Here is a 14,767-nt window from a genome sequence, read left to right as displayed (position 1 = left end):
GTGTAGAACACACACACATTTTCCAGAGCATCTAACAGCTTTAAAACGTCCATCCCAGCCGAGATGGAAGACTCTCCTCTACCTGTGTGGTCCTCTGCGTGTGCACTCTGTGTGCACGAGCGTGTGCCAGGCATTGGCGCGCTTGCAGCGAGGCGGATCGTCTCCATTGGTTTGTCAAAATATTGTATTTTTTGCTTATTTCTTGGCAAGACTGGGCCATTTATTGGGAAGCGCGCGTGTACTCCAAGTGACGGCTTGTTTGTTTGTGACGGATGGCTTTTAACACGGCTGTCGGGCCGACGGCAAAGACAAGCTCTGCTTATTTCCCCCGACGTTATAAAACCCAACATTAGACTCCAGGCTGCACACTTAGCTGCTGTGGTGGCGAGGATTTACCCCCCCCCAAAAAAATATCCGCTCCTGCTCACACTTGCAATGACAATGAACGGCAAAATGAATGCAGAATCGCTGCCGATTCTTATTGACGTGATTACAGACCCACGTCACGATTGACTTGATTTCCAAGGCGTTTATTGAGTGCATTTTAGTACAATGGTTCTCAGAAAGTTACAGCTTACAAACTGTTGACACATACTCGTCACAATTTACAAGTGGTAGCTATATAAAGACAGAAAAAGGAGGTAAGACAATATAGCCTACTTCTGTGCACATAAATACTTCCCCGCTCACAAACATTTCCTTGCACAAGGATACACATGCACCGATATGCATATGCGTGCACGCACTCTCTCACACACAGACACACAAACACACTCACACACGCTGACATAGAGTACACACACACACACACACACACACACATACACATTCAAACAGTGACTCAATATTCAGTTTCTCCATCTGTTGTGTACCACAGAGAGGGGCCATCAGGCCTTTGATGAAAATGGCTCATCTGAACGTCTCAAAATGGCTTCCAGAACACCTCCAGCTTGACTGTCTACATCCGGGACTGGCGGCGAAGCCTCTGTGTGTGTGTGTGTGTGTGTGTGTGTGTGTTAGAGAAAGAGCGAGAGAGAAAGAGAGAGAGAGAGGGAGAGAGAGTGTGGGTGTGTGGCTCGAATCCATAGCCTGAAAGAGAGCAAAAAGAGACACAGGAGAAATTAACTTTCGGATCATTTGGGCCCATCCGATGTGGACCTAAACGCAACTTAAATTAATTATTAATCATTATTAATTTTAATAATTTGCTTAGGATACTTGATCACAGGCTTTGTTTCGGTTGACTTCTTTTTTCGGTGTGTGATTTCAAAGTCAGAATTAAATCTCACGTAAATACTTTTCACCGATTCAAGGGGAAACAGGGCAACTAACAACGTGAATAAAGGGTGCCTTTGGGACTATTTATCGATTAAAATCACTGTTGCTGTTTTGTCATTTGCAGCAGCACAACAGTTTACTTCACTCCATCTCATGTGTGCAATGTTTTTTCTTAATCTCTCTCACATCCCTTTTCTATGGACGCTCCACCCATCGATCCACCTCCTTTCAGAGACGACATTGCACATGCTCTCCCTCACAATTACCATTAGCTCCCGGACGATCTCGTGATAAAACCGATTTCCTCCTCGCTGTGTGCAGTATGTAGCCTTGCGTCTGTGTGTGTGTGTGTGTGTGTGTGTGTGTGTGTGTGTGTGTGTGTGTGTGTGTGTGTGTGCCTGTGTGTGTCTGAGCGTGTGTCTGCGTCGGCCCACCATTAGTCTCCCCTATCCCCGTCCCCAACCCCCTCCTGACTGATCAGATGCCCATCAGATGGGTCCCTGCAGGTGACTGCTCCCCTCGCCCGGGCTCGCTGGAGAACGGAGCCAAACATTACTCAGACCGGACCCCGGAGAGAGCCCAGAACCTGGCCCCAGACAGCTTGGTTACACCCAGGATAAATGACCTGGAGGGCTGCCAGCAAGCAGGAGCCCGCCAGGGAGATAGTGGAGGACAGTCGATGGAGGAGGAGGTGGTGGGGTAGAGAGGAGAGCGGATAGAGGAGGAGGGGGAGTTTGCAGCTTGGAGCATGGTGGGTGAGTATACTTAATAATCTGCTAATGGGCCTGCCATCAATTTCTAATTTTGGAAGCAAGGTGGATAGCACTGTCGTCATTCATGTGTCCGACTTTAAATAGTTGCCAATGCTTTTTGGATCGCTAAAAGAAGTAAAATGTGCAAATGTTATGGGCCATTTGACAGTAGCTAGTGTGGTTGCCATGTCGGCATAACCTGGCATCGCATTATCCTAATGCTTATTTCCTTCTCAGTTATACGGCCAGGTTCGGAAGCAGAGTGAATTGACAATGTTCTCTGAATTTCATGCTGAATCTCAGCCGAATTCTTTTCTGTCCCAGCCCAGAATCAACCGGAGCCCGATTAGAAGGCAAACAGCTAAATTGGACAAAATAAATGTGGATGCCAACGAGGCAGTCCTAACCTTTCTGCCAGATGCAGTCCAGACGCCGCCGCAGCGTGTTGCCAATCACGGCGCAATCAAAACCCATTCCGCCATATAAAATTGTGAAATCAGCCTTGTGCACCATTCCTCAACCACCATTTCAGACCAAAATATATGTATCAGTTTTCAAAATATTGCCATGTCACGTCTCAAACAATCCCCCGGAGGGACCGATTCGGAATCAGGAAGCCTGCTAGCAACTGAACGACCCCGCTAAACCCAAAGCTGTCCTTAACCCAACCGTTCCAGCCGGAGGCCGTTGTATATGAATAAAACATGGTTGATCCCCAGGCACGGGCGTATACTATGGGCTTCTCCACAAGGCTGCACTGTATAGGAAAGGTATAGAGAGAGAATGTGCTGCATCAGGGATTTGGGGGAGTCTGCACCAGGCTAGGAGTGCTAGGAGGGCTAGGGAAGCCGGGGGAATCTTTAAGTGGATGTTTATCAGGCTGGCACCAGGTGTCGCTTGGCAAAGCTCCGCCCAGATGTTCCTTCTCAACATCTTCAAAAAAGGGAAGAGCCTACAGAAAAACTCCCAACTCCAATTTTTGAAACATCTTGATTACCATTTCACACCGTTGAGCACACAATCTAGCCAGGGCCAGGATGCGAGCACTTTACCCACGAGAGCGTCAACATGGAGCTTGGCGGAAGTGAAATGCGCCGGATACAGAGCAATTTGATGTTGAGTGTTTGACTAGCATAAGTGGGCTGATGCTTACCATGGATCTTGGCCAGCCGTATTGCGGAGTATCCTTTCCCTTGTCTGGATGGTGCCAAGAGCGTACGTTTTTCAAACAACAACAGATTGCAACAGAAGACAAAAAAACTAAAACTAAATAAAGAAACAAACAAATAATAATAATAATAAAAAAAAAACATTTCTGTACAAGTAAGTGCTCACCAGCAATAGACAGCATGGGCACACCCACATTTAAACATTATCTCCCAACAATGGATAGTTTTGCCATTTACTTTGTATCTCCCTACGACAAGTTTCATATAGATCTACATTAAGAGTTCTTTGTACACAATGCTTTATACAGTTTCGTTCCAGGCTGAAAGTCCCACCTGGAATGTCACCTCATGACCCCGTTTGAATCAAAGGGGTGGGGAGACAAAATAACACAGTGTCTATTATATTATATCATCATCTGCAGGGAAGTGGTGCACCACAAGAATCTACACACCGTCTTTCGTCTATCGCCGAAACCCCCAGTCACTAAGCATGTCTTTGCCAAAAATGCAAGCGAGAGAGAGTCTTCTTTACATACATATTCATACATGTCACCTTCAATATGAAGGCTTTAATCCAGAGAGATATATTTATATTTAGCAAGAGATAAACATATGTATATTATCTGAATCTGGGTGGGGGGGCCTGGTTAAGAAGGGTCCTTCGTTGCCCGGGCCTCCCACCACTACAGGTAGCGTTGACGTAAAAAAAAATAAACGAGGGAGGCGGGGTCGGGAAAGACATTCTTGATATAGTGATCGCAACACAACATAATTCAATGAAACAGACACATAAGTAAAAAAAGGACAAAACAACTTTCAAATCCTTTTTAACAAGAAAAATATTATGCTTAAAGTATGTGGTTATAGTACCCAGCTGTATATCCCTGTATTGTTCACTAACTCGTCGCCGCTATCGTTATTTGCTTTTTTTGTTTGTTTTCCTTCCTCACGGATCAGCTCTGCTGACTGGACGCTGACCAGTTCAAGGCATGTTTTCCTCCAATCACAGAGGCAGCACTGCGTCACCTGACAGGATATGATGAGGAATCACCACCTGCCTCCTTTTCCTCCATGCCCGCTCTAAATGTCTCACACTTGTCACTTTCAACAGTCTAACGTGTCCCAGATGAGGCAAGATATTACGCAAGACGTTATTTATAATTTCAAACACGATGCGTGATGTAGTGCGAGAGGTCCAGGCGTCGCTGTCCTCAACGAAGACGAGAGAGGAGGAGGAGGAGTCAGGAGGAGCAAGCGTGTGGTGACGAAACAAAAATGGCAGTCTTGAAGCACGAGGTGATCGTTCCGTCTTTCTCTGAGTCACCGGGGGGGAGGGGGAGGGGGGTTGGCAAAGGAAAGGAGAGTAAGGGAGGATGGGGGCGGGGCTTCAAAGAGAGTAAGACAACTTCCAAGTCTGGACCCTGAACTTCCTTGGTGTGGATGGACTCGGATTTGGGGGGCAGGCGGGACACGTCGCTGTGTAGTGTACCCCCGTGCCTTCATGAGGAACCCTGGTCTCCTTGGTGGTGGTGGTGGTGGTGGTGGTGGTGGTGGTGGCGGTGGTGGCGGTGGTGGCGGTGGTGGCGGTGGTTGGGATTAGATTAAGACAATAGTTTCCACCCTGGCGCGTTCCGACGGCTCGGGGGTCATTCGGGGGCCACCGTTGGCCCTCCGAATGCTGCCCTCGTCGCGGGACAGCGCCGCATGTAGTCATGCCATCGGCGTGGGCGACTGGCTCATCTGAACGCGCATGGTCTGGATGTTGCTGAGGATCTTCTTCTGGTGGCCGGCCAGGGTCACGCCTATCCTCAGCAGGTCCCTGCAGCAGGAGATACACAGAGAGGGAGGGCCAAGAATGGTACCGTACAGAGGGTTATATTTATCCTTGTTTGAATTGTATCTACATCTTTATTCATTTATTGCGTTAAATTATTCCTTTCTTCAATTCTTTTTCTCTCGTTCTGCTGTTGTGGCAACAAAAGATCCCCTTTGGGGATTTATAAAGCATTTACTTACTTATGGACTAAGAACCTCGTTTTTGTGCTTTCAGATAACCGTCCGCATTTTAAGAAGGCAAATAGATAGTGACTATATGTAAAGGGTTCAATGCAAGCTGTGTTAAATACAGATATTGTCTGTACTTAGCACTTAGTTGAAGTATAGAAGCAGCTTTCGTTCCACAAAACGTGATGGATTTAAAATAAAGTGTTTGCATGTTTGTTTGTTGAATTGGAGCAGGAAATTACTTTCGGAAAAAGAAGAAAAGTGGCCCTTTGAAGTGAACTCACTCGGAGGTAATTTGCGCCACCAGCTGCAAGGAGGTGAAGCCTGAGTTGAGGAAGTTGTCCCGGTACTGGCTCATCTTGATGGCAGCCAGCCAGTCCTCCACTGAGCTGAACGTGTTGAAGTCTGGTATAGAGCGGTCCAGCAGTGGCTGGGAAGGCCTGGAGAGAGCGAAGGAGAGACACCAGCGCATAGACAGAGAGAGGAGGGGAATGAAAGAGAGAGACACCAGCCCATAGAGAGAGAGAGAAGGGGAATGAAAGAGAGAGAGAGAAAGAGATTAACAATAAGGATGAGAGAAATAAAGGGATGAGTGGAGGAAGGGTGTGGCTGTGATGCAATCGTTTTTCGATCTGAGTTTGGCAAAGACACGAAAAGGGTGCAACACAGGATTTCACACATTGTGTGAGACTTTGAAAGAATCAGGACAAAGCTTAAACGTAGATTAAACAAATAATTCTAACTCAAGTTCAGATTGGTATCAAATGAATTAAATAGTAGTTTTTGGTGTATGTTTTGATTTTTCAGTTAGATATATTGGTGCTGTTAAAGTGTGCTTGTTTTTAAGGGTAGTGTATTTCTCCACGCAAATATTACATTGTGTGTCTTTATCCGAGCATATGTGTGAGCCTGCTTGTGCAGCCTCAGCGATCTGTGCTTTTTGTTTGTACGGGTGCGCGTGTACGTGCGCGTGTATGTGTATTTAAAACTCACACTGCAGGGATGTTGGCCATGGCCTTGAGACTGGCGGGGTTGCGGATCATCTTGTCCAGGGTGCTGACGATGTCAGTGAAGCGGGGACGGGCGTTGCGGTCCTTCTGCCAGCAGTCGAGCATCAGCTGGTGCAGGGCACTGGGGCAGTCCATGGGCGGGGGCAGGCGGTAGTCCTGCTCAATGGCGTTGATCACCTGGGGGGGGGGGGGGGGGGGGGGCAACACTAAAGGTTATTCATGGAAAATGATGAAGTTGAGTATTTAAATGTATTTCTTTTAGTTTTTGCTTTTTCTTCCATTTTTTTTACACAGAATACAATAAATATCTGTGTATGGTGTTTATCCTAAATTATCCTAATTTACCATCTTGAGCTATTGTTACTTTCCTCTTTATTTTTCTATGTTATAAACACTGAAAATGTTCTTTAACATTTCAATTAAACCAAATTATTACGTTAGTTAAAGAATAACTAAAGTTGCATTCTCAAAGATTTCCATGCAAATTACGGCCTCTTAAATCAATAATCCTGGATGAGGAAACACAATGAGGTTTGAGCATTCAGCCCGCTGATGAAAGACCTTGAATTTGCAATATTATGAAATGCATCTCGCTGGCGTCACTGGGAACAATTACCGCTTATTGCCAAAGGGGTCGCCAAAGAGAACGAAACAGACATCTTTGCGATTGCCACTTTAAAGACTGGACGTGAGCCATGAGATGCTTCCAAACGTAATGCAATCTATTGTACCCTGAGCTGTGGGTCCCATTGTAGGCAGCCTAAATGAGTTAGTCAGGTAGATTTGTATGGGGGGCTTTTAGCAGCGCCTCAGTAATTGATGACACCTATTCTGTTACTTTGACATGCTAAACTCGGCCTGCCTTTTCTCTCTCGTTCACACACACACACACACACACACACACACACACACACACACACACACACACACACACACACACACACACACACACACACACAAAGTTCCCAAGCACACACACAAAAACAAAAGCACACTCACAAGACAACACACACACACGGCTTGCGCCCAATAGAAAGCTCACGTAATCACACACACACACACACACACACACACACACACACACACACACACACACACACACACACACCAACTGAGGACACTTTGCTCTGGGCCTGACGTGCCCTTCCTCTCTTAACTCCAGCCAATCTTGCGTCAATTGGAGAGACAGTAGCAGAGGAGCAGAGGGGACTAGGAGATGAGGCAGTGGAGAGGAGGGAGGGAGGGAGGGAGGGAGGGATGAAGAGAGAAGGGGGAGGGAGGCAGGGACAGAGCCAGTGTCACTCTCAAGAGCTGCCTGGGGAAGTGGTGTGAGGGGCGGGTGTGGGGCAGTGCAGGGGCCCGTTGCATATAATTAAGACGGTGGAATATGACCACTTGACACATGTCTTGGAGGGGAGCGTGCCAGCCGCCGATTAGGCGAGGGAACCTCGGAGCAGGACGGTAGCGGTGAGGGTCGTGTCTCGCTGTCTCGTCGTGTTTTGTGCAGATAACGCCTGGCTAGGGGCCCAGCCTCGACGCTGTCTCTTCTGCATCTTCTTCTTCGTCTTCCACGCAGGCCTCATTGAGAGCTGCGCGGCGTGGGGGCGGAGGAGCAGGAAGAGGAGGAACTCCTGGCTCTGAGGATACTCCTGACGTTGGCCAGGCGCTGTTTGGTTTACCTTAACATAAGCTGCACGCCTGCGTGGGCGGCCAACTGCACTCAGAATGGAGGCTATTTTTAAAGAGCTCCATAAGTAACGTTATCTCAGGGTAGAAACGTGTTCATCCCACTTATTCTATCTCCGCCTCTCTCCGAGTACAGCACTTTTAAAGAGATATGGACTTGAAGGAGCCACGGAGATCCATTTAAGCCTAATAGATTTGGCTTGCATTTTAAAATGGATCATATCCATATAAGCAGTATGCAGCTGTGTTGAGCAGTTTAAGTGCGAAAGGTTCCGAACTAGAGGCAGCTTAGTGTGGCTAACCTCGACACTGAGATGAGGACTATTCAGCAGAAACTTGACAAATAGCAGCACATGGAGAAGTTCCGTGTGTGTGCCTTTGTCTGTATGTGTGTCTTGTCTGTGTTTGTATGCATGTGTACGTTGGGGAGTGCATTCTTGTTCCAGTTGGTTTGTGTTTGTGTGTTTGTGTGTGTGTGCTCCCCTGTGTTATAAATGCGTGCATATAGTATGCGTGTATATGTCTCTGCATGCGTGTGTGTTGAAGTCACACGTGTCTATATGTGTGTTTTTGTGTGTCTATGTGTGTGCGTATGTATGTGTGTGTGTGTGTGTGTCTCTGCCTCCCTGGGTGTGTCGGTTTCTGCTGCCTGTGCGCAGGACGTGAGCAGCCTGCCGTGCCGAGGGGTGCCAGTGGTCCATCCCATCAGGCTGTGTGTGCTGCTGGCCCACTGAGGCAACATCTGCTGGGTTGGACCGTCCTGCAGGAGCGCGGGTGGGGGGGGGGGGTCCATTGAGGCCTGATGGCTGGCGAACGCTAACACCGAGAGAGACCTCATGGAACGGGCCTGGGTCCAATCATTTTCTGCTGTGTGTGTGTGGGTGTCTGTTTATGTGTTTGTGTCGGTGTGTGTGTCGGTCTGTGTGTGTGTGTCCGTGCGTGTGCTTCTACGGTGTGCATTAGTGAGGGTTTGGTTGCTGTCTGTGAATTTGGTGTTGTGGACCATGTCCAAATGGACACAGGGGGAACAAAGGAAAAGCTCTCCCCCATCATTCAACACTCTGCTCGGCCTTGGCCAGGGATGGGGATGAGGCTTCAACAGAACAGTCTCACTTTCAAAGTCACCATCAAGGGCATCTTCATGGCGATGGCGCTTAAGAGATAAAGCCTCTCTTTTGAAAAAAGTTATGATTTATTGTGACTTCCACTATCATGAGCTGTGCTTAACAATCTGTCCGTGGCGGACGGAGATAATGGAAGCACATCCGTGGAGGACTGGCAGTTCCATTACAGTATCTAGGAGTTCATCCACTCCTTCTACCCCTGGTGTTTTAATGGACTTTAATGGACTCCCGATGTTTCTGAGAGATAGCGCCGTCGAGCCGGCCTGGCGACAATAACATTGGACTCATTATCATTTCTTTTTTTTCCGAAGGTATTCTTTCGGTTGACACTCACATCCTGGTTGGACATGTCCCAATACGGGCGCTCGCCGAACGACATCACTTCCCACATGACGACGCCGTAGCTCCACACGTCGCTGGCCGAGGTGAACTTCCTGTACGCGATGGCCTCCGGCGCCGTCCACCTCACGGGGATCTTCCCTCCCTGCGTGGGAGAGACAGAGAGACAGAGAGACAGAGAAATGATGGTTAATAAGGGTGAGAGAGGGACAACGGACATGGAGAGACAGACAACACCACTTTATACTTTAGTTTTCTTTATTAACATTACTTCAGTGTTGAATAAGAAACCCAAAGAAACATTATTTAAACAGGTCATGGGGACGGCAGTACTTTTTAAAATGTTTGTGTTCTACTGTTTATTTGTACTTTGTTTGAGAAGGAGCTAGTGAAGGAGAGTGAAAGGACGGCCAAACGGAGACGGAGGGGACGCGGAGCGAAGAGAAGGTGATATTTATAAGCACGACCTTGTTTGCCTGCGTCTTCCTTTTTCCGTTGATCATTAGACATCTGCTGTCTTCCCCCAAAAACACAAGCGTCTCTCCCACTCCCTCTCAGACGCGGTGCCCCTATCTGTCTCCCCCTCCCAGTCATTCATCCCTCCATCTGCCGCGCCTATCGATCCTCTGGCAGGGAGAGGCTGTGGCCCAGGCCTCAGCAGCAGCTCCCAACAGCATTCGCCCTTCACACATCGACCAGTGCAACACGCACACACACACACTCACACACACACACACACACACACACACACACGCGCGCGTGCGCTCAGCAACCCCCCTGTTTGAATATAGGGGAGATAGCAGCCCGGGCTCTGGCTTTTCCCCGCATGTCGAGCGTGTCTGCCAGTAATTGGGCTACCTGGGCCCGGGGCGACACGCGTGCTGCTGATTGAAATTGACAGCTGCTTGCTTAAGATTCCACACACACACACACACACACACACACACACATAAACACGCACGCACACGCTGACAACCGCCGACCCATGTGTGCATTTTTCTGTGTGTCTATGTGTGCGTGTGGACGTGTGTGACTGATATGGAGACTTTCATAAACTGGAAAACTCAGAAAGTCATGGAGGATACATTCCTACTGCATTATTTTTTTCAAACAGCAGTGTGACACACAGACAGACACACACACTCTTATTGAGGACTGAGGATGCCCCTTTTTGAGGGCACAGCCATAGCACCCAGTCTATTCCAGTTAAACGCACCAGTTGAACAATGCCAACAACCCAAACCTTCACCACTGAGCCGCTGTAGGAGAGAAATAAAGACCTATTGGGGAGTTCACACACAGCTCCCTCCCTGGCAGCTCTGTGTGTCTGTGAGTGAGAGGGAGAGACATGGAGAGAAAGACAGAGAGAGAGAGAGACAGAGAGAGAGAGTCAGAGAGAGAGAGACATAAAGAGAGAGACAGAGAGAGAGAGTCAGAGAGAGAGAGACATAAAGAGAGTGTCAGAGAGAGAGTCAGAGAGAGAGAGACATAAAGAGAGGGACAGAGAGAGAGAGAGAGACAGAGAGAGAGAGAGAGTCAGAGAGAGAGAGACATAAAGAGAGAGACAGAGAGAGAGAGTCAGAGAGAGAGAGACATAAAGAGAGAGACAGAGAGAGAGAGTCAGAGAGAGAGAGACATAAAGAGAGAGTCAGAGAGAGAGAGTCAGAGAGAGAGAGACATAAAGAGAGAGACAGAGAGAGAGAGAGACAGAGAGAGAGAGAGAGTCAGAGAGAGAGAGACATAGAGAGAGAGAGAGAGACAGAGAGAGCGGTTGAGGGAGTGAGGGATTATGTGTGAGGGAGTTATGTTTAAAATGTCTGTGTAAACCTGTGCATTTTACAGAGAGTGAGTCTTTGTACTCAATCTTTATTAGATTAATGGTATATGTTGCGGTGAGTTTTTGCGTCCATATCTTTGTGCGTCCTATCTGAGTGTGTGCATGTGTGTGTGTGTGCCTGTGTGGATGTGTGTGTTTGTGAGAAAGAACTAGAGAAATAGAAATGGAGGATGGGAGAGATCAATGGTCAAATAAACGCGGCCTAAGCCCCAGTGACTTCAATGCTTTTCTCATATCCTGGCTTCATATCTGAACCACAGACACACACACACACACACACACACACACACACACACACACACACACACACACACACACACACACACACAAACCTGTTTGCCCTCACTCTTTTGTCTGTGGGCAATGAAGCCACGTCAAATACATCTTGCTGACCAACAGTGTGTGTGTGTGTTTATGTGTTTTCAGGTCCCTCAATGCGGAGACAGAGGGCAGCGATCCACGGATCACGGAGACGCTTGTGCACACGGCCTTCGACGACGGCGCTGATGATAATGAAGAAGAATGGACGGGGAGCTACAGCGTAATAACATTGACGTGGGGGCGCGTGAGTCAGAGGCAGCGAGGCAGGAGAAGAAAAGACACAAGAAATGCACCTCTCAATAATTACTGCTGCGGGGTCCTCTGGGATGGCTCTGCCAGTCCCGCTTTAATAACATGGAGTACCCAACAGCTTGAGAACGCAGACCGAGACGGCAAGGAAATAAAATAAACATACTGGAAAGGCATGTGTTTTTTTTCTCCCTTTATCTTAATATTATTATTTAGCATGGAGGAGAAATAAACAGAGTGATAATACCAACACGGAGGGGGGTGGGGGGAGAGGAGGGTTATGAAATGAGCGAGACGAGGAGAATTAGACACAAAAGAAGCAGACACTTGGCGACGCCCGGGAGCACGCAGGAACTCTTCTTAGTAATAGTATTTGTCACTTGGTAAAAGGGCTACTGAGACGGAACAAGCTGTTCTCTCTTAGCCTCGCGGCGCAGGCACACACACACACACACACACACACACACACACACACACACACACAAACATACACGTACACACAAGTCGTCCGCATATTTCAAATGTACTGGTCCGGCTCGCTTGGATTTTCCTTTTACATTAACCAACTTCTCTGAGTATCGCGGTTGGCAGAAATGAATTTGACCAAAAAAACGAACAAAAAGGGATGCAATTGTTCGACGATACATCAAACAGATGCCAGGTTTACGGCTTTAAAGTAAAACTATTTTTTTTTCAGAATTGAAAAACGAATGGAAATTGTAAATACTAAAATGAACTATGATTCTTCCGCCGATATTTAGCAATAAATATTGAAGCAAAGAAATACATAATCAATCAAGAAGCATGTAAAATAGTCAATGTTGTACACTGGGCTTTGACCTTTCATCGTACTCCCTTCGGTGGGACAGGGGCGTCGAGGTGTATTTGTGTAATAATATGCAAATGAAGAGTCGGAACAAAGTAAATGAGAAGATATCGAGCACCCGTTGTTTTTCCTGATCTACAAACTATAAATCCGCATACTAATAAATGCCAAGCGTGTCAAACCGAGTCAGAATTGGGGAGTTACGGGACCTTGAAGGAAATGAATGTGTTATGCAACTTGGCTGACTGCTCTTTGCAAACAATGGCATTTCATGTCATTTCAAAGTGTCTCCACAACTAATAACCAAATCTGTGACACCATTTTTGCATCAGTACTTTATAAAGAGGTCTTTAAGGGGTACTTAAATGGTGTTGCCATTTGGAACTTTCCATTTCCATATTTTAGTTTTCAAATGTATTGGGAGAAGGGAGATACAGAACAAAATATCCAATGTGTTTGCATCAAAAGGCCTATTACAGCAAGGTGTTCAACATTGAAACCTAGATTTGTTGTCAGGACGCAACAGTCTAAACTCTCATTTGTTTTGCCGCCAACGTTGACGGTGACGGCCTGTGACTGGGTCGGACTGGTCCACCCGCGTTGTGACCAGCTGTGGCAGGTTGTGACTGCTTTTGGAAGGTACAGTGAGATGGGACTGCACCATGGGATGTGGTAGGGCTGTCAGACCGTTTAGAGAGTGTGCATGTCACAATGACAGCTGTGCCTGTGTGTGTGTGTGTGTGTGTGTGTGTGTGTGTGTGTGTGTGTGTGTGTGTGTGTGTGGGGGGGTGTGTGTGTATGTGTGTGTGTTTGTGTGTATGTGTTTGACAGCTCTCCTTGCTGAAGGATAAACATGCGGTCATCAGATAGTGTATGCTCTGTGTTATCACCTGCCAACATGTGTGATGTGTGTGTTTGTGTGTGTGTATGTGTGTGTGTGCGCGCTCCTTAGTACTTTGTGTGTGTGTGTGTGAGTGATGGCTCTTCATGCTATCGTCACTGTGCCCTGCTGATCCGTGACCAGAGGACACACCTAAGATGTTTGAGACAAAGCATTATATAATATTGTCATTATAATTATAGTGCACGGCACACACACACACACACAATCACGCACGCACGCACGCACACACGCACACACACAAACATTGTCCCCATATAAAGGTGAACAAACTGGGTCTCACATACACTGAAGACATGAAACGGCTGTCATGTCTTTGTACAGATGTGTACAGTACATCCAGCGTCGTGCTGAACACCTGCACGTAGGCTGACGTTGACATGTTCTCACGCGGCGGAGCGAAGGCCACGAAGAGAAAAGTAAACCTGTCATCCCACCATTGATGTTCAATCAGTCCCAACGACAGCAATGACCCAGGCAGGGGGAAGTCGAGGGACCAGAGCCCACATTTATCTACTTCCTATTCGTCTTTTATTTCCCATGTCAAATTTGTCCTCGCTAATGTTTTCTTAAATCAGAAGATGTTCAGCCTCTCTCCCCCCCCCCCCTCTCTCTCTTTCACTCCCTCTCACTCACTGTTCCAACAAAGGTAATCCATTTCCAAACAATGCAAAACTCAAATAGTCTTGACCACATTTACTTAGACCGGCAGAGTGCTCTCTCAACAGCCATTTAATGAAATTCTAAGCAACCAACTCCCCTTGGCTATCTGCCCGTATAGATGAAGGAAACACTGATGGAAGGGGAATGGGGATGCAGAGAGAGGGGAGGGAACAAGGAAAGGAGCGAAAAGAAAGGGAGAAGGAAGGCAAACAGAAGAGATGAATGCATGCAGAGAACGAGAGCGAAATGAAACGAGGGAGGGATTATGTCATCCATTATTACCATAGACACCAATCGGAATGTGTACTGGGCAGAGGGGAAACAGGGCAGTGCTTGTATAGAGAGAGAGAGAGAGAGAGAGAGGGGGTGAGAGAGAGAGGGAGAGGGAGAGGGAGAGAGAGAGAGAGAGAGAGAGAGAGAGAGAGAGAGAGAGAGAGAGAGAGAGAGAGAGAGAGAGAGAGAGAGGGGGGGGAGAGAGGGAGAGGGAGAGGGAGAGGGGGAGAGAGAGAGAGAGAGAGAGAGAGAGAGAGAGAGAGAGAGAGAGAGAGAGAGAGAGAGAGAGAGAGAGAGAGGGAGAGAGAGAGAGAGGGGGAGAGAGAGAGAGAGAG

At 47.5% G+C, this 14,767-nt stretch overlaps 1 protein-coding gene across 1 annotated transcript in view; it reads right to left on the bottom strand.

The window, feature by feature from the left end:
* Nucleotides 1-514: 514 nt before the first annotated feature.
* ephb1 (EPH receptor B1) overlaps nucleotides 515-14,767 on the bottom strand; it is a gene marked incomplete in the record, with an annotated part of 148,796 nt that continues 134,543 nt past the window's right edge. The window contains 5 exon segments of the mRNA XM_030363445.1: nucleotides 515-1,089; nucleotides 3,184-5,018; nucleotides 5,488-5,643; nucleotides 6,197-6,390; nucleotides 9,358-9,507. Coding sequence (XP_030219305.1) covers nucleotides 4,910-5,018; nucleotides 5,488-5,643; nucleotides 6,197-6,390; nucleotides 9,358-9,507 — 609 coding nt within the window.

This window comes from Gadus morhua, chromosome 8 (genome assembly GCF_902167405.1).
Source record: "Gadus morhua chromosome 8, gadMor3.0, whole genome shotgun sequence".
NCBI lineage: Eukaryota > Metazoa > Chordata > Actinopteri > Gadiformes > Gadidae > Gadus > Gadus morhua.
Note: the sequence above shows the minus strand (reverse complement) of the source record. Positions and strands in the feature narration are given on the sequence as shown.